Source organism: Nycticebus coucang, chromosome 1, assembly GCF_027406575.1.
Source record: "Nycticebus coucang isolate mNycCou1 chromosome 1, mNycCou1.pri, whole genome shotgun sequence".
NCBI classification, from domain to species: Eukaryota; Metazoa; Chordata; class Mammalia; order Primates; family Lorisidae; genus Nycticebus; species Nycticebus coucang.
Window position 1 is genome coordinate 190,271,244 of NC_069780.1, and position 24,388 is coordinate 190,295,631.

At 39.2% G+C, this 24,388-nt stretch overlaps 1 protein-coding gene across 1 annotated transcript in view; it reads right to left on the reverse strand.

Annotated features, from left to right (window-relative positions):
• The window catches only part of ADCY2 (adenylate cyclase 2), a 458,247-nt gene that overhangs the window by 81,498 nt on the left and 352,361 nt on the right, over nucleotides 1-24,388 (reverse strand). The window contains exons 13-14 of the mRNA XM_053593134.1: nucleotides 23,676-23,745; nucleotides 19,606-19,703 (exon numbers count right to left, since the gene is read on the reverse strand). Of these exons, the coding sequence (XP_053449109.1) occupies nucleotides 19,606-19,703; nucleotides 23,676-23,745 (168 nt within the window). The remainder of the gene's footprint in view (nucleotides 1-19,605; nucleotides 19,704-23,675; nucleotides 23,746-24,388) is intronic.

Consider the following 24,388-nt stretch of genomic DNA (forward strand, 5'->3'; position numbering starts at 1 on the left):
CTTATTAATAAAAAAAGAACAAGTAATATCATTGATTGTGGACAAGGGACTTGAACAGAAGCTTCTCTGAAGAAGATAGGCACACGGCCTACAGACACATGAAAAAATGTTCATCATCTTTAATCATCAGAGAAATGCAAATCAAAACCACTTTGAGATATCATCTAACTCCAGTAAGAGTGGGTCATGTAACAAAATCCCAAAACTACAGATGTTGGCATGGATGTGGAGAAAAGGGAACACTTCTGCACTGCTGGTGGGAATGCAAGCTAATACATCCCTTTTAGAAAGAAGTATGGAGAATACTCAGGGATCTAAAAGTAGACTTGCCATTTGATCCTGCAATTCCTCTACTAGGTGTATATCCAAAAGACCAAAAATGACTTTATAACAAAGATATGTGCACCAGATTGTTCATTACAGCTCAATTCATAATAGCCAAGTCATGGAAGAAGCCCAAGTGCCCATGGACCCATGAATGGATTACTAAATTGTGGCATATGTATACCATGGAATATTATGCAGCCTTAAAAAAGATGGAAACTTTACCTCTTTTACATTTACATGGACGGAGCTGGAACATATCCTACTTAGTAAAGTATCTCAAGAATGGAAGAAAAAATATCCAATGTACTCAGTACTATTATGAAATCAATTTACAATCACTCACACTTTCATATGAAGAATAGATCAGAACCATGGCCCAAGATGAAGGAGGGAGAAGGGAAGGATTGGAGGGGAGAGGGGAGGCCAGATAGAGGGAGGGTGAATGGTGGGATCACACCTATGGTGCATAATGCAGGGGTACATGTCAGATCTATTAAGTATAGAGTATAAATGTCTTAACACAACAATTAAGTAAATGAGATGAGGTATGTATTGACCAGTGTGATGTAAACACTCCTAATTCTATATGAAATCAGCACATTTTATCCCATAAATGCATTAATGTATACATGATCTATGCATTTATAATTTGTTTTTTTTTTAATTTTTTTATTAAACCATAGCTGTGTACATTAGTATGATCATGGGGCACCATACACTTGGTTCATATATCGTTTGACACATTTTCATCACATTAGTTAACATAGCTTTTGTAGCATTTTCTTAGTTATTTTGCTAAGACCTTTACATTCCACATTTACTAGGATTCACATATACCCTTGTAAGATGCACCGCAGGTGTAGTCCCATTAATCCCCCTTCTTCCCCCTCCCTCCCCCCTCCATCCCCTCCCTTTCCCCTTTCTCCCTATTCTTAGGTTATAACTGGGATACAGCTTTCATGTGAAGGTCCTACATTAGTTTCATAATAAGGGTGAGTACATTGGGTACTTTTTCTTCCATTCTTGAGACACTTTACTAAGAAGAACGTGTTCCAGCTCCATCCATGTAAACATGAAAGAGGTAAAGTCTCCATCTTTCTTTAAGGCTGCATAATATTCCATGGTGTACATATACCACAATTTATTAATCCATTCGTGGATCGATGGGCACTTGGGCTTTTTCCATGACTTAGCAATTATGAATAGGGCTGCAATAAATATTCTGATACAGATATCTTTGTTATGGTGTGATTTTTGGTCTTCTGGGTATATGCCCAGTAGGGGGATTACAGGATTGAATGACAGATCTATTTTTAGATCTTTAAGTGTTCTCCATATCTCTTTCCAAAAGGAATGTATTAATTTGCATTCCCACCAGCAGTGCAAAAGTGTTCCCTTTTCTCCACATCCACGCCAACATCTCTGGTCTTGGAATTTTGTGATATAGGCTAGTCTCACTGGAGTCAGATGATATCTCAAAGTAGTTTTGATTTGCATTTCTCTGATGATTAAAGATGATGAGCATTTTTTCATATGTCTGAAGGCCGTGCGCCTGTCTTCTTCAGAGAACTTTCTCTTCAAGTCCCTTGCCCAGCCTGCAATGGGATCCCTTGTTCTTTTCTTGCTAATGCGTTTGAGTTCTCTGTGGATTCTGGTTATTAAACCTTTGTCGGAGACATAACCTGCAAATATCTTCTCCCATTCTGAAGGCTGTTTGCTTGCTTTACTTACTGTGTTCTTGGCTGTGCAGAAGCTTTTTAGTTTGATCAAGTCCCAATAGTGTATTTTTGAAGCAGCTTCAATTGCCCGGGGGTCTTTCTCATAAAAAACTCACCCAACCCAATTTCTTCAAGAGTTTTCCCTACACTCTCTTCTAGTATTTTTATAGTTTCATGTCTTAGGTTTAAATCTTTAATCCAGTGAGAGTCTATCTTGGTTAATGGTGAGAGGTGTGGGTCCAGTCTCAGTCTTCTACAGGTTGCCAGCCAGTTCACCCAGCACCATTTGTTAAATAGGGAATCTTTTCCCCACTGAATGTTTTTAATTGGCTTGTCAAAGATTAAATAACAGTAAGTAGCTGGATTCATCTCTTGATTCTCTATTCTGTTCCAGACATCTACTTCTCTGTTTTTGTTCCAGTACCATACTGTTTTGATCACTATCGATTTGTAGTATAGTTTGAGGTCTGGTAGCGTGATTCCTCCTGCTTTGTTTTTATTTTTGAGTAATGTCTTGGCTATTCGAGGTTTTTTCTGATTCCATATAAAACGAAGAATTATTTTTTCAAGATCTTTAAAGTATGACAATGGAGCTTTAATGGGGATTGCGTTGAAATTATATATTGCTTTGGGTAGTATGGACATTTTAACAATGTTGATTCTTCCCAACCATGAGCATGGTATATTTTTCCATTTGTTAACATTCTCAGCTATCTCCTTTCTTAGAGTTTCATAGTTCTCTTTATATAGATCTTTCACGTCCTTTGTTAGATAAACTCCCAAGTATTTCATCTTCTTTGGCACTACTGTGAATGGGATAAGAGTCCTTAATTGTTTTTTCAACTTGACTATTGTTGGTATATATAAAGGCTACCGATTTATGAATGTTGATTTTGTAACCCGAGACACTGCTGTATTCCTTAATCACTTCTAATAGTTTTGTAGTAGAGTCCCTAGTATTTTCCACATATACAATCATATCATCTGCGAAGAGTGAAAGTTTGATCTCTTCTGACCCTACGTGGATACCCTTGATCGCCTTTTCTTCCCTAATGGCAATGGCTAAAACTTCCATTACAATGTTAAAGAGCAATGGAGACAATGGGCAGCCTTGTCTGGTTCCAGATCTAAGTGGAAATGATTCCAATTTAACTCCATTCAATATGATATTGGCTGTGGGTTTGCTGTAGATGGCCTCTATCAGTTTAAGAAATGTCCCTTCTATACCAATTTTCTTAAGTGTTCTAATCATGAATGGATGTTGGATGTAATCAAAAGCTTTTTCTGCATCAATTGAGAGAATCATATGGTCTTTGTTTTTTAATTTGTTTATGTGCTGGATTACATTTATAGATTTACGTATATTGAACCAGCCTTGAGACCCTGGGATAAAACCGACTTGGTCATGATGTATGATTTGTTTGATGTGTTGCTGGATTCTGTTTGTTAGAATCTTGTTGAATATTTTTGCATCTATATTCATTAGTGATATTGGTCTATAATTTTCTTTTCTTGTTGGGTCTTTTCCTGGTTTGGGGACCAGGGTGATGTTTGCTTCATAGAATGTGTTGGGTAGTCTTCCTTCTTTTTCTACCATTTGGAACAGGTTGAGTAGTATAGGTACTAGTTCCTCTTTAAAGGTTTGGTAGAATTCTGACGTGAAACCATCTGGTCCCGGGCTTTTCTTTTTGGGGAGATTTTGTATGGTTGATGATATTTCTGAACTTGATATGGGCCTGTTCAACATTTCCACTTGTTTTTGATTAAATCTTGGAAGGTGACGTGTTTCCAAGTAACGGTTGATTTCCTTCAGATTTTCGTATTTCTGAGAGTATAGTTTCTTGTAATATTCATTAAGGATTTTTTGGATTTCTGAGGAGTCTGTTGTTATTTCATCTTTGTTATTTCTGATTGATGAGATTAGAGATTTTACTCTTTTTTTTCCTGATTAGGTTGGCCAAAGGTTTATCTATTTTGTTGACCTTTTCAAAAAACCAGCTTTTTGATTTATTGATTTGTTGTATTATTCTTTTGTTTTCAATTTCATTTAGTTCTGCTCTGATTTTGGTTATTTCTTTTCTTTTACTGGATTTGGGGTTGGATTGTTCTTCCATTTCCAGTCTCTTGAGATGTCCCATTAAGTTGCTTACTTCCTCTTTTTCCGTTCTCCTGAGGAAGGCTTGCAGTGCTATAAATTTCCCTCGTAGAACTGCCTTTGCTGTGTCCCAGAGGTTCTGATAGTTTGTGTCTTCATTGTTGTTTTGTTCCAGAAATTTGGCAATTTCCTTCTTAATCTCATCTCTGACCCAGCTATCATTCAGCATAAGGTTATTTAACTTCCATGTTTTTGTATGTGTATGCAGATTCCTGTTGTTACTCATCTCAAGTTTTATTCCATGATGGTCAGAGAAGATGCATGGAATAATTTCTATTCCTTTAAATTTGCTGAGGTTAGACTTGTGACCTAAGATGTGATCGATTCTGGAGTAAGTTCCGTGGGCTGATGAGAAGTATGTGTATTCAGTTTTGTTGGGATGAAATGTTCTGTAGATGTCAGCTAAATCTAAATGCTGGATGGTTAGATTTAAATCTAGAATTTCTTTACTCAGCTTTTTGTTGGAGGATCGATCCAGCACTGCCAAAGGAGTGTTAAAATCTCCGACTATCTATTATAGAGTTGGAGGAAATCAAGTTGCTCATGTCTGTTAAGAGTTTCTCTTATAAATTGAGGTGCATTCTGGATGGGTGCATAGATATTAATAATTGAAATCTCATCATATTGAGTCTTACCCTTAACAAATATGAAGTGACCATTTTTGTCCTTCCTTACTTTTGTTGGTTTAAAGCCTATTGTGTCCGCAAATAAAATTGCAACTCCTGCTTTTTTCTGGATACCATTTGCCTGAAATATGGATGACCATCCTTTCACCCTGAGTCTGTATTTGTCTTTTAAGTTAAGATGTGACTCTTGTATGCAACAAATGTCTGGCCTGAGTTTTTGTATCCAGTCAGCTAACCTATGTCTCTTTAGAGGGCAGTTTAAGCCATTCACATTAATGGAGAGCATTGATAAGTTTGGTGAAATTTGGGGTATTGAGTTTTTTGAAAGTCCAGTGGGCATTTTTAATCCTTTTGCCATTGTGGAAGTTAGAGTTTGATCAGAAGTTTCTGAGTGACTTTACTTTTGTAGTAGAGGATTGGGTTGGTTATTATGGAGGATAGGTCTGAGAATATCCTGAAGAGCTGGTTTAGTTATGGCAAATTTCTTTAGCATATGTATGTCATTAAAGTATTTAATTTCTCCGTCGTAAATGAAACTCAGTTTAGCTGGGTACAAGATCCGGGGTTGAAAGTTATTTTGCTTGAGGAGATTAAACATTGATGACCACCCTCTTCTGGCTTGAAAAGTTTCAGCAGAGAGATCTGCAGTCATTCTAATGTTCTTCCCTTTGAAGGTAATAGATTTCTTTCTCCTGGCAGCTTTGAGAATTTTCTCCTTCATATTAACTTTAGTGAAGTTAATTATGATATGCCTGGGGGATGTCTTATTGGGGTTGAGTCGTGCTGGGGTTCTGAAGCTATCTGCTATCTGAATTTCAGGTTCTCTAGGCATGTCTGGAAAATTCTCTTTCATAATTTCATGCAGAAGGGCCTCTGCGCCCAGTGAGGCCACTTCATCTGTTTCAGGAATTCCTATGAGACGGATATTTGCCTTCTTCGAGTTATCCCAGAGCTCTCTGAGTGAGTGATCAATTTTTGTTCTCCATTTCTCTTCCTCTTTGAGAGTTTGGGAGCGTTCAAATGCTTTATCTTCGATGTCGGAGATCCTTTCTTCTGCTTGGTCCATTCTGTTACTAAGGGATTCCACTGTATTTTTCATATCTTTGAGGGCTGCAAATTCTTGTTTCAGTGTGTCTAAGTCTTTCGTGGTTTTGTCTTTAAATTCATTAAATTCTTGAGACAGCTTTTGAATTTCTCCACGAATTCCTAATTCCATTTTGTTAATCTTGTTTGCCATCCAGATTCTGAATTCGATTTCTGACATCTCAGCCAGTTGTTTGTGAATGGGATCTTCAATTACATCTGCCGTATCTTTCCTTGGGGGGGGGGGGTTGATCTATTCTGGTTATTCATGTTACCAGAGTTTTTCCGCTGATTCCGCCCCATGATTGTTTTACTCCCTTTGATTTTCCTCTGATGTTTTGTCAAGGACCCGTACAGTGCTGTGGCCTGAGAAACTGGGGCCCTGTTTGGTGTAGAGGGGCTAAGTGGTTCTGACTTGTTTTCAGCTGGTTTCTATGTGACCCTAGTGAAACAGTTACTCTGGGTTGAAGTCTCAGCTGTGGAGAAATACCAGCAATTAAGTCACCCCCCCCCCACCACAGGCAACAAATGGAAAAGGAAAATCAAACCTTCCTACAACCACACACCCAGGGCACCACCTGGATAGTCCCCAGGTGAGTGACTCAGTTCAAAGGTCCAAGTCAATTGTCTCAGTCAGCAGCTGCCTCGGGTGGGAGAGTTCAAGAGGTCCCTGGGAACTGGGTCACAGGGGTCTGGTGGCTGCTCTAAAAGGCTTGCTCCAGTGCTGCGTGGAGTCAGGAAGAGCCACCAGTAAATAGATGAGTCTGGGAAGAATGATGCCTCCTTCCCCACCTTGCAGCTCTGTCACACCCAGTCTCTGCTAGCTGCACAGGGCTGTGACCCAGTCAGTTGTCTGCAGTAAGCAGATACTCCAGGGGTTTGCACCTGCCTAAGTCACAGGGTAGTCTATGTCTGCTCGACTAGGCCGCTATTCTCTGTCTTTATCCAGCAGGGAGTGGTGTGGCCTGTCAACCTCAGGCACTTGATGGAGGTTGGAGGTGTTCACTCAGTTCCAGCCCCACCCTTGGTTTATGTTACTGGGTGAAGGGAACAACCCTGTGGGAGTTTGTTTCTGACCTTGCCAGATTCCTCTGCAGAGGAGAGGCTGATTTGAGTTCCCAGAACCTGTGTCTCAGGCCCTGTCTTTAGTCCTGCAGGTTTGTATTCGCAGCACGATCAGTTGTTGGCTGTAGCCTCTTGGCCTCCTTTGTCTATAGGCTGGTGATCCCCTAAGGGCCAGGTGCGTCTTAGGCTCAGTAGAGCGGTTCTCTGGATCAGCCCCACCCTAGGAGTTTCCCACCTCTGCAGGTGTGTTTTCTAGTCCCCGTGTTCCACCCAGGTCGGTACCGTCTCAGGAAAACCCTTTACTCACGGGGCCTGTGTTTCAGTCCCAGGTCTGTTCCATGGTGGTTGCCATCTGAGAAGATGCTCGGCCTCATCTGGTTGCCCAGGAAGATAGGAGGAGAGGCTATGGGATATCTGGGGTTGGGCCTTGTTATTGCTGAAGACGGCTGTTGCTCTGCACCTCGAGGCACCACCGCTCCAGTGTAATTCCCTCTCAGCTGACCGTTGTCTTCTCGCTCCTTTGCTACAGTGTCAGCACTGGCCAGCTGCAGTCCAGGTCCTGTCTATACCTCTTGAGAGTTCAGCCAATAATCTGGACTCCTGAGGGGGCAGGTCTCCAGATCACGGAGTGAGAGTGGAGGTGGGTGTTAGGAGCTCAGGGTTACAGGTCATAACACCAAGTTCATTGAATCCAAATGAACAAATAAATAGATACAAAGGTTACCAGGCACATGGGCCCATAGATACAGAGATAGACGGAAACACATAAACATACAAGCAATAGCCACGACAACAGCAATGTAAGAACAACTGGTGGCTTGGGAGAGGTGGGCTACACGTCCATCCTGTCCGCCATCATGCTCCGTCTCCTTTCCACTCTTTTCTGATGTTTTTCTTCGCACTTGGGAGCTGTAGTTTCCTGAACTCTATCTATCCTTGGTTCTTGAAGGCAACAAGACTGTGGTGTTTGAATCAAAGTTTGGTCCTACATGGCACTGATTGGTTTTGTCTTTGGGAAAAAAGCCATCAAAGCAGGAAACTCAGTGCCATGTTTCCCAAGTATCACTTCCCAGCATTTTCCTGCTTTACTTGCTTTCCAGTCTTTTCAGATGGGTTTTCTCTGTCTCATCCACAGTTAAGAGCTTTTATCTGTTGGGAGTGTGGTTCTGATGGGAGCTGCTTGGCTGTAGTGTAACTGGAAAACCCTAGGATTCTTTCCTTGTAGTTAGCTCAGCTGGCTTTTCTTGCTTTCACCAGTTGTAAACTGCAGCGCCGCCGTCCCCACTCCCTCCTTCTGCAGCCACAGGGCCTGCGGGAAGATAAACCTTGCTGGTTCTTTGCCCCGCCACCGGCTCTCGGGTAGAGTGCTTTGAAAACAGCGGCACAGAGGATCCCGGGGCACAGAGCCGGCTCCGCGGTTACCCTGGTAACGGGAGCAATGGCAGAGGCGCCACAAGTATGCATTTATAATTTAATAAAAAAATTAAATAAAATGCTAGTGTGGATAAAGATTTTTTGATTGTTACATTTTCTTTGTGATTGCATTATAACACAAATTTTCTTTTTTTTAAAGCTGAATGCTTTTCAATTGAATTTTATATTGCTGGAATTATTGTAGCTTTCTTTAATCTTTAAACTGGTCCTGGAATATCTATTCTCCACCCTTTACTTCCAACCTTTATCTTCTTATTTTAGGTAGATTTCCTATACGTAGTGTAGATATGGCCTTTGGTTTGTAGCACCAACGATTTAACTTCTTTCCACGAATAAGACATTTTTATCCATTCACAGTTACAAAATGTCAATATTTTCTTAAAATTTTTGATGGAATTCATATAGAAATCATAGTATGAAGTTTCCTTTGGGGGAAGAATTTTAAAAACACTTAATAAATTTAATAATTATATGCCCATCTAAATTTCTATCATCTTTTAGTTTTGTTAAATTGTCTTTTCACCAAATTCTTTCATTTTATCTAAATTGTAAATTATTTGGTCTCGAGTAACTTGTAGTATTCCTAATTTATCCTGTTAATGTCTGTAGGATCTGCAGTGAGCAGTTTGAGTGCTTTGTTATTCTCTCTCTTTTCCTTTCCTGATCAGTCTTGATAGTGGTTTAGGAATTTTTAAACTTTTAAAAGGCCAAATTTTATTATTGTTATTGTTCTTTACTGGTTGTTTTCCATTAGATTGATTTATTCTTCTATCTTTAAATGTCCATTTCTTTCTATTTGCTTGATTTTATAATAATTTACTCTTCTTCTGGATTTCTAAGTTAGAAATTTAGACAATTTTCTTTTTTCTATTTTCACAATATTTCAAAGCTACAATTTCCACTCTAAATTGTTGATTTAATTACATCCATACATTCTGATATTTTGTATATTACTTTGATAGTCAAACATTTTAAAGTTTCTCATTTGACTCAGGGTTTAGTCAAAAAACATATAGTTTCACATTAAAATATTTGGGGATAGGTGTAGCTATTCTTCTTTTTTTTTTTTTTTTTTTGTCGAGACACAGTTCTACCCTATGCCCTGAGCAGACTGCAATGGCATTGTAGCTCACTGCAACCTCAGACTCCGGCTGTGGGCATCCTGCTGCCTCAGCCTCCAAAGCCGTTGGGATTACAGATGCTCGCCACGGTACCTGGCTGGGTTTTTCCATTTTTTTCATGAGTCAGGGTCTCACTCTCGCTCAGACAAGCCTCGAACTCCTGAGCTCAAGCAATCCTCCCGCCTCAGCCTCCCACAGTGCTGGGATTACCGGCACTTTTTTTTTAAATTATTGTTGGGGATTCATTGAAGGTACAAGAAAACCAGGTTACACTTATTGCACTTGTTAGGCAAAGTACCTCTTGTAACCGTGTCTTGCCCATCAGATTATCATGTATTTATCTTCTCAAATTTATTTCAATCTTTTCAAATTTGTTGAGATGCTTTGATGGCCTAAAGTGAGTATATCACGGAGTTTAAGAAAACATGTATTTTGCAGTTGGGTTTAGTGTTCATGAAGTATCAATTAGTTCTAGGAAGCTGATAACATTGTTCAGATATCCTATATCATTATCTCTATAGTAAGGGATAGAAAAGAGATATTAAGTGTATATAACTATGATTATGGATTTGTCTAATTTTTTCTTTGGTTTTGTCAGACATGTGTAAGACTCTTTTATGGCTTAGTATAAGTTAAGTTTTTTCTTACTTGTATTTTTCTTTCAATATAATAGGTATTTCAATAATACCTGTCAATAAATTCAGTATCTTTTTAAATCTGTTAATACATTTTGCCTTCTTATCTACTTTGTCTAATACTAAGTGTACAGTAGCTTCCTTGTGCTATTATTCACATCATATATATTCTCCATTTCTTCACTTTCAGCCCAACTAACTTGTGGAGTTAAAGTACATCTCTTGTAGCTAGTATGGGGTTTGGCCATACTTTTAAGGAGTGTTTAGTCCTTTCACATTTAATAATATGTTTGAATTTAAACTTACTCTCGTTATCTAATGGTTATTTGTCTCACTTACTTTGTTTCTGTAGTTTATTACATTTGTGACTATTATTTTAAATTTACTTACTGTTTGTTTTCAATTTATCTCATTTCTTTTTGTTTCTCTTTTTTCCTTTATTGCCATTTTTTATTAATTAAATATTCTTATAATATTTTTAAATTTTCTCTATTGGCTTTTTAGCTATACCATTTTTATTTTTTAGTGATTACTCAAAAATTAAAATATACATGTACTTACCAGAACCTATGTAGCATTAACACTGCATCACTTCAAAAATGTATATGATCATTACAATAATGTAATTGCATTCTCCTCCTCATCAGAATTCCTAATATATATTTTTATTTTGGCATCAAACCACCCACTGTCTTTTAGAGAAATTGGTAAAGGGCAAGCATATGGCCTTTTATTCTCTCTCATACATATTGAACATGTCCAGCGCTCTCCATTCTCTCCTTAGATTTGGGTTTCCTTCTGATATCATTTCACATTAGCTTGAGAAACTTGTATTGGCGCTTCTTGTATTGTAGGTTTCTTTTACTTGCAGAATGCTTTTATTGTATCTCAAAACAGTGATATTTGTATTGAGTATTTAATTCAGCGTCGATCATGTTCATATTAATGGTTTAAAGATGTCCAATTGTCTTCTGCCTTCCATTGTTTCTGATGAGAAGTCTGCCATTATTCCTGTCATTGATCCCTTGCATGTAAATATCTTTTTATAATGCCTACCTTTAAGGCTTTTTATTCCCCTTTTTTCCTTTGGTTTGCAGAACTTTGATTATAATATGCCATGTGCGGTTTTACTTGTATTTATACTGCTTGTTGTTTGCAGGTATTTTTGCCTTTGTAGATTTATTTACACATTTCAACAAATTTTGGAAAATGTGTCACTAAGTGTACTGGTAACTTCCTGTTAGATTTCAATGACATTTTCATCCATCTCCTACAGATTCTATTCCCAAGACTCTTTGCCAAATACTGCTAGCTAGGTTTGACCAATGGGAAGTAATGGTGGAGACTAGAAGGCAGGTATTTCTTCTTTTTCTCTATTTAGGTGTCATTTTCTGGATGGGCCACAACTCCTATTTTTTCTATGTCAGAAACCCACCTACCTTGGTTTCAGCTCTAGTCTCATCCTAGTCCTAACATCTGCAAGAAGGGCAAGAGCTTCCATGTCTGATAATGTTACTTCTTCTTTTTTTTGAGACAGAGTCTTACATTGTCACCCTTAGTAGAGTGCTGTGGCATCACAGCTCACAGCAACCTCAAACTCTTTGGCTTAAACTATTCTCTTCCTTCAGCCTCCCAAGTAGCTGGGACTATAGGTACCTGCCATGATGCCCGACTGTTTTTTTTGTTTGTTTGTTTGTTTGTTGTTGTTGTAGTAGTTGTCATTGTTGTTTAACAGCCTTGGCCCAGGTTCAAACCCACCAGCCCTAACCACTGAGCTACAGGTGCCAAACGAAGAGATATTCATTCTTGAAAGCATGTTATGACACACAAAAACTGCCTCATGAAGAAATAGAAAATATGAATAACTTCTACCTATAAAAAAACAAAGGGATTGATTTAGTAATTTATAAAAAAATATGACTTACTAGTAAAATTGCATCTCAAATGTTTTGGCAAAATTTCCCAAAGGTTTAAATAAGAATTAATACCATCTTTTTCTCTTTCACAAATTTTTCCAGAAAATAGAGTGACATGAACAGCTCTAACCTCATTCTTTAAAGCCAGTATCACCCTGATACAAATATCAGACAAAGGAATCACAAGAAAACAAAACTAGAAGACAGTATTTCTTATGCATACAGATACAAAAACCTTTAACAAAATATTAGCAAGCCAAATCTAGCTACATATAAAAAAAGGTTTATATATCAGGACCAAATGGGATTTACCCCAAAAATGTGAGATTGATTTACTATCTGAAAATCAATCAAGCTAATACATCATATTAACAGAATAAAGAGAAAACACACGACTGTTTCCTTACCTGCAGAAAAAGCATTACTATTTGTTATTATAAAAGAAACATTATTTCACAATAAAAACACTCAATAAACTATAAATAAAATAGAGTTTCCTTAACCTGTTAAAAGATCTCTATGAAAATCTCACAGTTAGTATCACACTTAATGGTAAAAGGCTGCATCCTGGGCTGGATGCTGTGCTTCATGCCCACAATTTCAGCACTTTGGAAGGCTGAGGCAGGAAGATCACTTGAGCCTAGGAGTTTAGGACCAGCCTCAGCAACACAGCAAGACCTAATCTCTATAAAAAATAATAAAAAAAATAGGGCTGGGCATGGTGGAGTGTGCGTGGTCCCAGCTGCTTGGGAGACAAAGCAGGAAAGTTTGAGCCCAGGAATTAGAGGCTGCAATGAGTTATATTTGTGCCACTGAACTCCAGACTGGACAAAAGAGTGAGACCCTGTTTCTAAAGGAAAAAAAAAAAGCCTAAATGCTGTTCTCCTAAGATTGAAAAAGAAAAGATGTGTACTGTGGCTGTTTCTATCCCACATTGTGCTGGAGGTTCTAAGCAGAGGAAATTAGGCAAGAAAATAAGAAAACATCTCACTAGAAAAGAAAAAGTAAAACTATATTTGCAAAAGATATATTCTTTAATATAGAAAAGTATGTTACAACCTAAGATTCAGATCCAGAGTGGCTCTAATGCTCAATGATATGCTCACTGATACGCTCACCCTGAAGCTGTGCAGTGTCTGAGACCACAGACTATTGGCATTTTTGTTCAGATGTACATCTCTTCCCAGATTGTTATGGACTGAATTCTTCTGTCTCTCCTTCATATACGAAGTATCAGTTGAAATCCTATCCCATAATTTTATGGTATTTAGAGGTGGAGACTTTGGGATGCAATTAGGTCATGAGGGTGGGGCCCTCATGAATGGAATTAGTGCCCTTATGAGAACTGGTCTAGCTTTCTCTTTCTGCCATGTGAAGACACAACAAGGCAGCAGTGTGCAACCCAAAGAGGGTCCTCACTAGAATCAACCCATGCTGGCATCCTAATCTTGGACTTGCACCTCTAGAACCATGAGAGATAAATTTCTGTTGTTTATAAGTTGCAAAGTCTATGATCCTTTGTTATTGAAAGCTGAAAGGCCTAAGACACTGGGAAGAAGAAATGCCATGAGGCAAAGCAAATTTGGTTGGTTAAAAGCTTTTAATTATAACCATTTATCCTGCCTGTTCTATCAAAAGCATGTTCAGGCCCATTAAGCATACCAAGATGTTCCTGTAACTTAATCAATTTTAATTAACCGTCTGGTTGCAAAACTGTTTCTTTTTAAGCCACAAGTATAATTGATTTATGTAAATATTGAAAAGAAAACTTGACTCTTCCCTGTCATGAGGCAATAAAAATTACAACTTTCAGTGACTCTTTTTGACTCTGGCATTTTAATCAAGTGTATTGTTAGCAGTATATGGAAGAAGCTGATTTGAGACAAGATCTTTTTCCCTTTCTGCCTTTTCTCAGTTTATTGCTTAAAGGCAGCCAAGAAAGAGATGAGAAGAACATTGGTTGACAGGAAAAACCCAGAAGAGACACACATTCCCACCAGCAGACTGAAAATCTTATTTATTAATTGTAAGCCATTTCTCTGGGGAAATAATAGTGTCCTTCCTTGGAATTCTGTCAGATGTGATGACGTTTGTCTCCTCTCTCCCTGGCTTCCTTACCCTCCTCCCCAGCAAGACTTTCATCAGCTCTCTGTTCATTTCAGCTATGTGATATTCAGAAAGGATTATAAGAAGTGCATGAGGCTTTTAATTATAAGTTAGTGAGAAATAATACAAATTCCTCCTTTTTAAATGAAAGAACTTCAGAATGAAAGAGATTTGGTAAACAAAACAAAACAAATCAAAATCTGAAAAGAAGAAAAAGCATTTAAATATTTGTCACCATTACAGTAGCCTTTCTCTCATAATAGGCATTAGCTCTGTGATGTTCTGGCCACTTAGAGGTCCTGAGACGAGGAAAGGCAAAAGGGATTACATTTGGCTGAGTAAAACAGCTTCTATTTTAAAGGGAGGATAAGGATTGATCTGAAATTCCACACACATGCTCTTCCCCAGAAGGTCCAGAGTCTTCTCTTTCTAGCTCACTCCATAGGTGAGCTCATCCCATCCTTGGATTTAAATCCCACGTCAGCTCTGGATTTTCTAGGTTATATCTCCACCCAACTCCCCCATGAACTGGGGAATCACAGCCTCCCACTCCATAAAACTCCAGCACCTCACCGTCTAATGTGCATACACGTCTTTGACGTCCAAAGCTGAGCTCTTGAGTCCATGCCCTTCCCCAACCTGTCCCTTCCCTGGGATCTTCGCTTTCTATAAATGTACAGGTGGTTGCCATTAACAGAAAAACAACAAAACAAAACCCAAGGCCCCACAACACTTAACTTTCTCATACTCTTCATGTCCAATTCATCAGCAAGACTTGTCTACTCACCCTGCACAATCTATCCCAGAATTTGCTGCTTTTCACCACCTCCAGTGCCGTCCCCGTACAAACCATCATGTCTCAGTTATCTACCTGTTTTCACTCTGGTCCTCATTCCTGCCCTGCAGCAGCAGCAGTGGTATACTGAAAACACAGCCAGATCGTATCCTCTGCTTAAAATCCTCCAGAATTTCCTGCCTCACTCAGTATGAAATCCAAAGTTCTCACACTGCCCTGTGAGGGCCGATGTGACCTGCTCCTCTGACCCCGTTGTCCATCACTGCTGCCCAGCAAGCTCCACTCAGGCCAGCTGCCCCCTTGCTGGTCCTTGAACACACTGTGGGTTCCATTCCGGCAGATAGCCACTTACTTCCCATCTCAATTCATTCTGTTTCCAAGCCGCCTAACCAGTAAGACCTTCCCAGACCACGCTCCTTTGAAGCAGCACCTTCCCTCCCTGTCCATTCTTTCTGCTGCTGTAACAACACACAACAGATGGGGCAGCTAAAACAACAGACATTCACTCTCACTGCCTGGGCAGCTGCAAAGTCTCAGACCAAGGTTCTAGCCTATTTGGCTGCTGGCAAGGGCCCCCTCCCTGGCTTGTAGATGGAAGAAGCATTCTTTCTGAGGGCTCTTCTTCTAAGGTACTAAATCCATCCTGGGGACTCCACACTCGCAACCTCATGGAAGCCTGACCACCTACCAGCAGCCCCACTATAAACACCATCACTCTGGGTGTTGGGGCTTCAACAGCCCCAACTGCAGCCTCTGACTCTTGCGCTCCAGTGCACTTCCTGTCTTAGCCTCCCAAGGGGGGAATCACCAGGAATACAGGTGTGCACCACCACCTCCAACTAATTTTGTTTATTTAAAAAAAATTTTTATTAAATCATAACTTTGCACATTGATGCATTTATGGGGTTCAGGGTGTTGCTTCAATATACAATGTAATTTTCTTTATTTTTATAGAGACAGTGTGTGGCTATGTTGCCCAGGCTGGTCTTGAACTCCTGGAATTCCTGAGCTCAAGCAATCCTCGTACCTTAGCCTTCTGAGTCACTGGAATTACACATATGAGATATTGTGCCTAGCTCTTAATTTTTAAAAGTGAAATATCATCATTTTTATTTATGTTTTTATTTTTCTAATTTAATTTTTATTAAATTATAACTATACATTTCTGGGGTACAATGTGATGATCTGATATACAATATGGAATGCTTAAATCAAACTGATTAACATAACCATCATCTCACTTATTTTTTGCAGTAAGACATTTATAGTTTACTCTTAGTTATTTTGAAAGGTACATCATTTTTAATTTAACTTGGGCTAATTAAACACGATGCTAAACTAAACTTTATTAGAAAATACTCATCCTTGTTGTGACAATTGCCTCCACGCTTGTTTTAATATAACCCACTTACTTTGGCAGACAATCTGAATGAAAATACTATAAAAAAACAAAAACAATTCATACTCGATCTCTCTGGTCTTTGAAGGTAGTTTACATTTCTGATAAAGGTAAGGCACCAAGCAGACAGAGTGAGACAACTCCAGAATGAGGCGCCAGCTAATTATCTAATACATCCATTCAAATTCTGAGACTAGTGCCAGATTTAAAAATTATGAGCTAAATAAAAAGGATGTAGGGCCCTTTATCAGGAAAATATTTCCCTTTATTGGTCCTTTTCAGGTAACAAATTCCTCTATTATTAGTTATTCATTCATTTACTCTTTTTTCTCTTTTTCAAAAAATACATGAGGTAATTTACCAAAATAAAATAAACAAAACAAAGCAAAAGTTATAATTCAACAAGTTTAGAAAACAAGTAAAGATATGTTGGCAGAAGTGAAAAGCATCATTATTCCAATAGAAATGATTCATAACATACAACAAAATTATTTTTTAAATAGGTGAGATTACAAGGAAGGAAAAGGCATTTCTAGGTACACGGAGGTTATTCAAAGACAGAATGCCAAGAGGTGCTGGTGCTACCTGGCCTAGAAGTAACCTAGGGCTGATGCATTCTGTAGGTGTAAGACTCACATCTACGCAAGGTGGAGGATGCTCTCAAGCATAGGAGAAATTGGAACTGAGCTCTTGAATAAGGGCAGAAGTGTTGTCCTACCAGCAACAGGAAACAGAAGAACTGTCCACCACCCTCGCACTTTTCAGGGAAGATTAGTTATGAGACTAGGGCCATGAGAAGAATAGTCAGTTTTGAAAACTGAGATTTGTAATCCCGCTACATGCTGGGAGTGGGGAGTGGAGGGGGGGGGTTAACCCAAATTCACATGACCTATTTAAGGCAATCATTAAGAAAGAAAGGCATTTCCTAACTAGTTAAAAAATAATAAAGAATACAATCACTTGATTAATCCTTCAGAAGTTAGAAAAGGTAAATGAAACTCAAAATCTGATGGCTGAAGTGGGCCCACACACATCAGTAAATGAAATGAAAATGCAAGTTAGATAAAGTCACATGAATAAGAAGGAAGATATTAGATTAAATAAATAAAAAAACAAAGAAAAAAAGATGCTATTTCAAGCAAGCATACCCAAATAGCGACAGTTTTGAGAGCATGAAAGGGCATCTGTAGTCTGTAGTAAAGAGGATCCAGGGTTAACGCCTGCAAAGTCTGGATTTTGGGCAAATGTTTATTACGTTCCACTCTGTACTTTTCCATGTCTTCAAAATATTTAACAGCCATATTTTTTTAAAAGATAAAGAAATTAAAAATGAAGACATTGGCATGAAAGAACAATGCAGGAAGACAAGTAAATAGCACAAAAAGTATGAGATGGTCACAGAAGGCGCAGGTCTTGGAACCCTGAGAGGAGAGGCACCATGCTCACCAGCGCCCCCTGCAGAGCAGGGTGCGGCACGCGCATCTGCTCACCGCGCATGCTCAGAATCCAGCTTGTTGGAGAGAAAAACAAACAACAATGGGCAAGGAAGCTGGGGAGAGGGAACGTCTCTGGGTCTCATAAAGATACAGCACGTACAAAAAAGACAAGAAAATCAAAACCAAGACAACAAAGATGTGACATGATGCGTTTCTCAGAAGTGAAATCTCAGGGAACATTTTCCCTGGATGTCTCTCTGTCTTCTTGAGAGGCATTTAAAAAATCGTCCCAGTCACTTTCCCCTGTCCCATTCCAGTGGACAATACAGAATATAGAAAATATTCATCCGACAGGGAGATGTAGAAAAACGAATGAGTGCACCCACGTAAGGGCAATATTAAGGGTTTGTTTCCTTTATTAATTTATTTTATTAACTTCCTTGCATTTTGCCCTCATATCTTCAAACATCCTCTGCTCTGCCTGTCTTGTAAGCCTGCGTGTGCAGGGACAGAAGCACAAGCCTGGCACAGGACCCGCACTAATGTGCTTAATCTGTCAACATTTTTTTAAAAATAGACAACTGATAAGTTAACATTGGGAAATTTCCCTGAAATTTCTGCAGTCTCAGAAAAGGGCTCCTTTGGCTCATGTGGTCCAGCTCCAAGTCATGGGGAAAAGGGAAATCTAACAAGAACCTCTTCTAAAAGGGAGCAGATAATGAAGGACCATTCAGCTAGGGATAATGCTTCAACTTACTATTACTTCTACAAATGCCATTACATTGGGTTGACATCCAGAAGAAAACCCTTTGGAGCATAGCTGGAAAAGGCAGACCACTTCTTTCCACTTTATTCAGCATTTTCATGAGACAAAACCCAGCCCCACTGTCAGCAATTTGAGTTGCCCATAAACACTGGCTGCACAGCAGTTAAATGCAAGCATACTACTGAATTCTACTAGATCGAAAATTATTGCTTTGGTATTTATAAAATAAGATACCAATAAGGGGAAAAAAATCTACCTTAAATTTATTTCCGTATCCTCAATTGCTATAGGAAAGACATTAATTTTCTTTTACTTTTCTTCAGATTGTAAAATGAGAGTCAGCTTCTTAGAAGGCTGTCGTACGGTTTGTATCACGTTTATTAAGCAGGTGCAAGGGGAGGATTATTCAGGAATCACGGGGTAATTGTTTTTTCATGCATAGGTGGGAGCAGAAGGAATTCAGCCCAGATTCTCTCCTCTGCACCCAGGCTCTGTCCTGGGGGAGGCCAGCTGGACCCAACCTCCAATAATCAGATGGCTGCAGAGAACAGATTTCAGACAGAGCAGAGGAAGGGACAGCTAGCAAAACTTGGAAACACAATGGGTGGGTGAGTAAAGCATGCCCGGTGCAGGTTTTGCCCTTTCAATATATAAAAATGTTATTTGTTTATTAGAAACAACATCTGCTGATTGTGCTCTGGGTGGGAAGAGTTTATGGGGCTACATTTCCTAGACTGGGCATCAGAGTAAAACCAAGATCAAAGTAAGAAGGCTAAATTTATTCTAAAAGAATCTACGTAAGTTGAGTCAACATATCCACTTTGAAAAGCCAGTATCATTATAACTAAGAAAGACACACGGGGGCCACTTAACCTCTGGGATCCTCACTGGCCCCCCTTTACTGCAACATGTTGAATAACCCCTGGGTTGAGAAGTCAGCATCCTCCATACATGTGAATATAAGTGGCCTCCAGCAGGAGGCCTCCAGCTGAGATCAGCAGCAGAGAACCGTAAGTACTTACTTTGGCAGAACCAGCATCTGCACGATAAAGATGCAGAAGAAGATGAGGCAAGCGCAAGTCACGTAATACTTGAATGCTGGCAGTGCAGTGGCTCGGTACTAGGGGAGAAAGGAAGCCGTGAGTGACACTTCTCTGGGAGAGGCACTGCATACAGTTATCCAGCAGCCTCGCGGTACCCAGGGCATGCATCACACTCAGCAACTGTGTCCACAGCAGCTGGAAGGTGCTAAGGACCACGGCTGCTCACCTCGGCAGCCAGGGCTTCCTCCCTCCAAATGCACTGTGAAGAACTGACTTCCAAACACCACAATTTATGAGTGGAGCCATTCTGAAACCCATTTACGTGTAATTGAATCACTCTGGGAAGGAGGAGACGCCTGACTAGAAAGCTGAGTGAGGGAATCAGAGGGACCAGTGCACGGAGCCGGTGCCCGAGATCCCCTGTGGGTCTGACATCTGCAATTATTTGGGGAAAAGGGATCAATTTCACATAATCATATTTTACTTGTGCATAGCATTGAGGAAATGCAAGGCATATTCATTTATTTTTATTTTTAAATTTTTTTCAGAATGGCTAAAATTTAATACCAAATGGTAGGCAAGGATGTGGAGCAATCGGAACACTTGGAACAATTTACATGCTGGGTATATAAACTGATACAACCACGCTGAAAAATGCGGGACATTATCTTCTAATGTTGAATATGTATTACTCTAGGATCCAGCAACTTCCTGTCTATTTATATTTACAAAAGAAATGGTTACATGGTTTCATATGTCTAAGGAAAGACATGAAAAGGGTTCACAGCAGCGATCTTTGTAACAGACCCCAAATGGAAACAACTCAATATCCATTAATAGTGTAGCAGATAAATAAATTATATCCTAGTCACAGACCATAATATCACACAGCAACAAAAACGCATGAGCACGGCGGCCGTACACGATAATATGGGTCAATCTGGCAAACTCAGTGCAGAATAAGTGGAGACCCAGAATGCACGCTGGTCTCTCATTCATGAAAAGCTCAAAAGTAGTTGGAATGAATGCCTCTTTCATCACGCACCTCACTGACATAGAGAGGGGGCCAGAGACAGTGTTATGTGTCCATCTCATAGGTTCCTTGCCCTATATGCCAGGTCTTGTGTGATTAATTTAGTTTTGTGTGATTAGAATAAGTTTTTGCCAATAGGATTGTCAGGTGGGAAAGAGGAGATGTAAGTCCTCCTTCCATTCTTCCAGCTGTGTGGTTGAACTGGGGAGCTCTGGGAGGGTGGAACTTCCAGGAGAGAACCAGCCAAGACCTGCAAGTCATCACTGTGACAGGTGCCAAGAACAGCTCTATGATTTTACCCCTAAATTAAGAAAGGAGGTTTCGGAGGTTAAGCCATGTGCCTCGGTTCACAGAGTAACACAGCTAGGCATTCTGAGGCCAAAGCTTTCACTACTCTTTTTCCTTTCTATATCATTTCTCTGGGTATGTCTTCATCTACAAAAAGGGGATAATAATCTCAACATTAAGGGTCAGATGTTAATTGTGCAAAGACAGTATGGATTAATTTTAAGCTCTTTGGAATAATTTAAGGTCACATGGAGCAATCTGTAGGGGTTTAATCTATCTGTCCCAGTCAGATAGATTAAATATCTGGTGTAGAGAATTTGCAACACCTTTAGACTTCTCTTGCTAACATTTTAACAGAAATATTATTGGGTATTAGGTATTCATCATTATGTTGAGAAAGTATGATTACATAATGATATTCTTAGATTACTAATGGGTTTAATCAGAAATGATTAATGTCTTAAAAACCATTTGGGCATCTTTTAACATTACTAGAAGGACAAAATCCCCTTGTCCAATATCTCCTTCAAATCACTACCTCTGCTATCTTTGCCAAAGGACAAAACTGTATCCCAACTTCCTATTCATTATTTTCGTATTTTATATTTATATTAATGCTGCTTAGAGGTGGTGAGCAAAGATAGAAGCCCTGCCAGTTTTGTTTTCATTTGCTTGTTCTGAGTCTGGCTGGCAGACTTTTCCTTCCCTCCTGACTGCCCAGTGCAGCCGGCAGGGGCCTGCCTGGTTCTCCACACCATCCAGGGTTCTCTACACCATCCGCTGCCTGCTTGAGGCTGGCTGGCCCTGTTTGACTAGTGCAGGATGAGAAAGCCAGACAGCGCTGCGCCGAGTAATGATGATTACGATCTCTGCTGCGTTTAGCCTGCAAGGTGTGCCCGGCCCTCTAAATGCATTACATGCACTAACTCATTTATTCCTCACAGTAACCCCTCAGGACATGCTGTCCCTATTTTTCGATGAAGAACTATGGACCAGAATAACTGATTACCCTTCTCAGTGAGACACAGGTCATGGGAAAGCCAGCACCTCTACCAGGCTTCTGAACTCAGAGTCCCAACCATGAGACTAAACTGCTTCTAAAAAATACGGTTTTATAATAACATTAAAGGAAATAAAATTTTGCAGCAATGCCCTTGAAACCCTTTGAGAACACTGTCAAGTTGCATTAGCTATATTTGCCTAGACTCGTTCCCAAGTTATGGGAGAAAAGCATGTATTTCTGGGCTTTCAGCCTTGTGGTGGCTCCAGTAGGTCTACTGACGTTTCTCTTTAGATATGTCTTGCCCTCTTTGTCCTTCCTGACGGGCTGAGGAGCTGGCTGGGGACAGGTGGACAAACAGTGAGCCGAAACCTTGACGCTCTCTAAAATTGGCCTCACAGTTGGCATCTTACAGATACGTACTCAATGAAATCAAAGCTGCATTTTTAAAATGATCACTTTCTGTTTACTAGAATTCTTTTGGTAAATTTAGAGACTTAATAGCCAGCATAATTTCCATGCTGCTGAGGAAGCCACATTAGCATAACTGCTGAAACGTGACCACATCCGATAGCATTCCGTGCATTCAGTTATGACGCAGCCCTATCCTTTAACTCCCCCAGGGCTTTGCACAGAGATATGAGTTGGAATTTCATTGTGGTTTTAACAAAAGAAATGGACTTCTATCAGAAAAGGAATGACATAACGGTTAGACGATAAGCAGTCATTAATATTTAGTAGAATTCTTCAAGGATAAGGTGGTTGATAATGATTCATTATATCAATCATGAATTTGGTAAACTGTCTGCAGCCAAAGTCTTTTACTTAGAAATAAACGATTCTCCCAGCCACCACTGCAAACAAAAGTTTTAGTTGCCTGAAAAACCCAACCGTAATACATTTTGAAAGGAATTTTTATATTTAATATGTCCATTAGGTAGTCATAAAACAATGCCTGGAATTTTCTCAGTAGAATTTTAATACCAGAGCTGTGGATGCTACCATTAATATAATAACTTTTGTTGGAACTAAGCTTGTAATTATATAGCTGGACGATGAAAATTACCTCCAAGACTTTTTCCTTCTCTAGATAAACACAGAAGGTGATAAAATGAAGTTGAGCTGGAAGAATGGTTGTCCTTTTTGCAATAATGACTGAATTCATTAAAGCAAATGCACATTAAGCTCAACATGTAAAAACTGAATGCTTACTTATTTGTGCCTGAAATAAGATCTGTTTTGAGAGTCAACGTGGAAGTATTCAGATGCAACAAAATTTAAAAGTCTGGGTTTTCTAACTCTCCCCAAAAGGGACACTGAGTGTAAAACTCATATTTTTGTCAAAATATTAAAGTAATTTGTGTAAAGACATTGTAAATTCATCAGAAGGGTTTTTGCTTTCTTTTAAAGACCTGAGAAATTTTCACATCGAGAAAGTCAAATATTGACTCCTGCCCTTTTCCTTTTGTGCTTACATCTCGGACAGAATGCAGACATTGTTTGTTCCCAGGAGGGATGAGAGTGGTGGCTGGGCAAAGACAGAAACTTGGTAATGAGAAAGATGGTAACAACATACACTCCTTGGAAAGCACAGGAAAGGCCGGGAAGAGTTCTGATAGAGCCAGAGGCAGTTCAGATGCCACGTGGAGAAACAGGGCAATTTCATGAAGAATTCAAAACTCCTATTTCAGAAAAAACAATTGATTTTGAAGAAAAAAAAAAGCTTACTTCTTTCTCTAGTATTTTGTTATAAAAAAGCAGTGAGATTCTCTGAATATCTTCAGACTTGAGCCATTGCCTGCAAATAAAAAGAAGAGACACATCATAAAACCAGACCTCCATGCAGAGATCTGGACCAACATTTATTATTATTATTTTTTAAAGACTTGCATTCTTCTTTCTTTACTGCAAATCATTCCAAACTGAACATTCTTTAAAAAACGTATGAAGCCAAAAAAACTGGATATGGGATCTACAGATTGTTAACAGGATCTGCAAATGTAATATTTTACTCACACAAATGCCCTCTTTAGAAAATTTGGTGTTACTAAGAAACTGTCATGTCAAATTGAAACACAAGTTATCCAAATTAAGTACTCAGTTTAGGTATGTCAATAAATTGATTTATTGATGCTTTACTGGAAAATCACATGGTAGTTTCATTTCTTGTTGGGTTTGCTTCATAAAGAGGCACCATTTTTCTGTTTCTAGTAGGCGACACAGCACAGAACAACCAAACTGGTAGAATGCCCACAAGATCTGGCTGAGAAGATTCTCCTTCTTTCGTGCTTACGGAAAATATTTGCTAGCACTTTTTTTCACTTCTAGATAGTAAAAATTATGAATTTTGAATATAGTTTTCAAAAAATGTAGTAAAAATACTATTACATTATATTGAGTCATAAGTTTGGAATATGTTGGTGCAAACAAAAACACAAGTG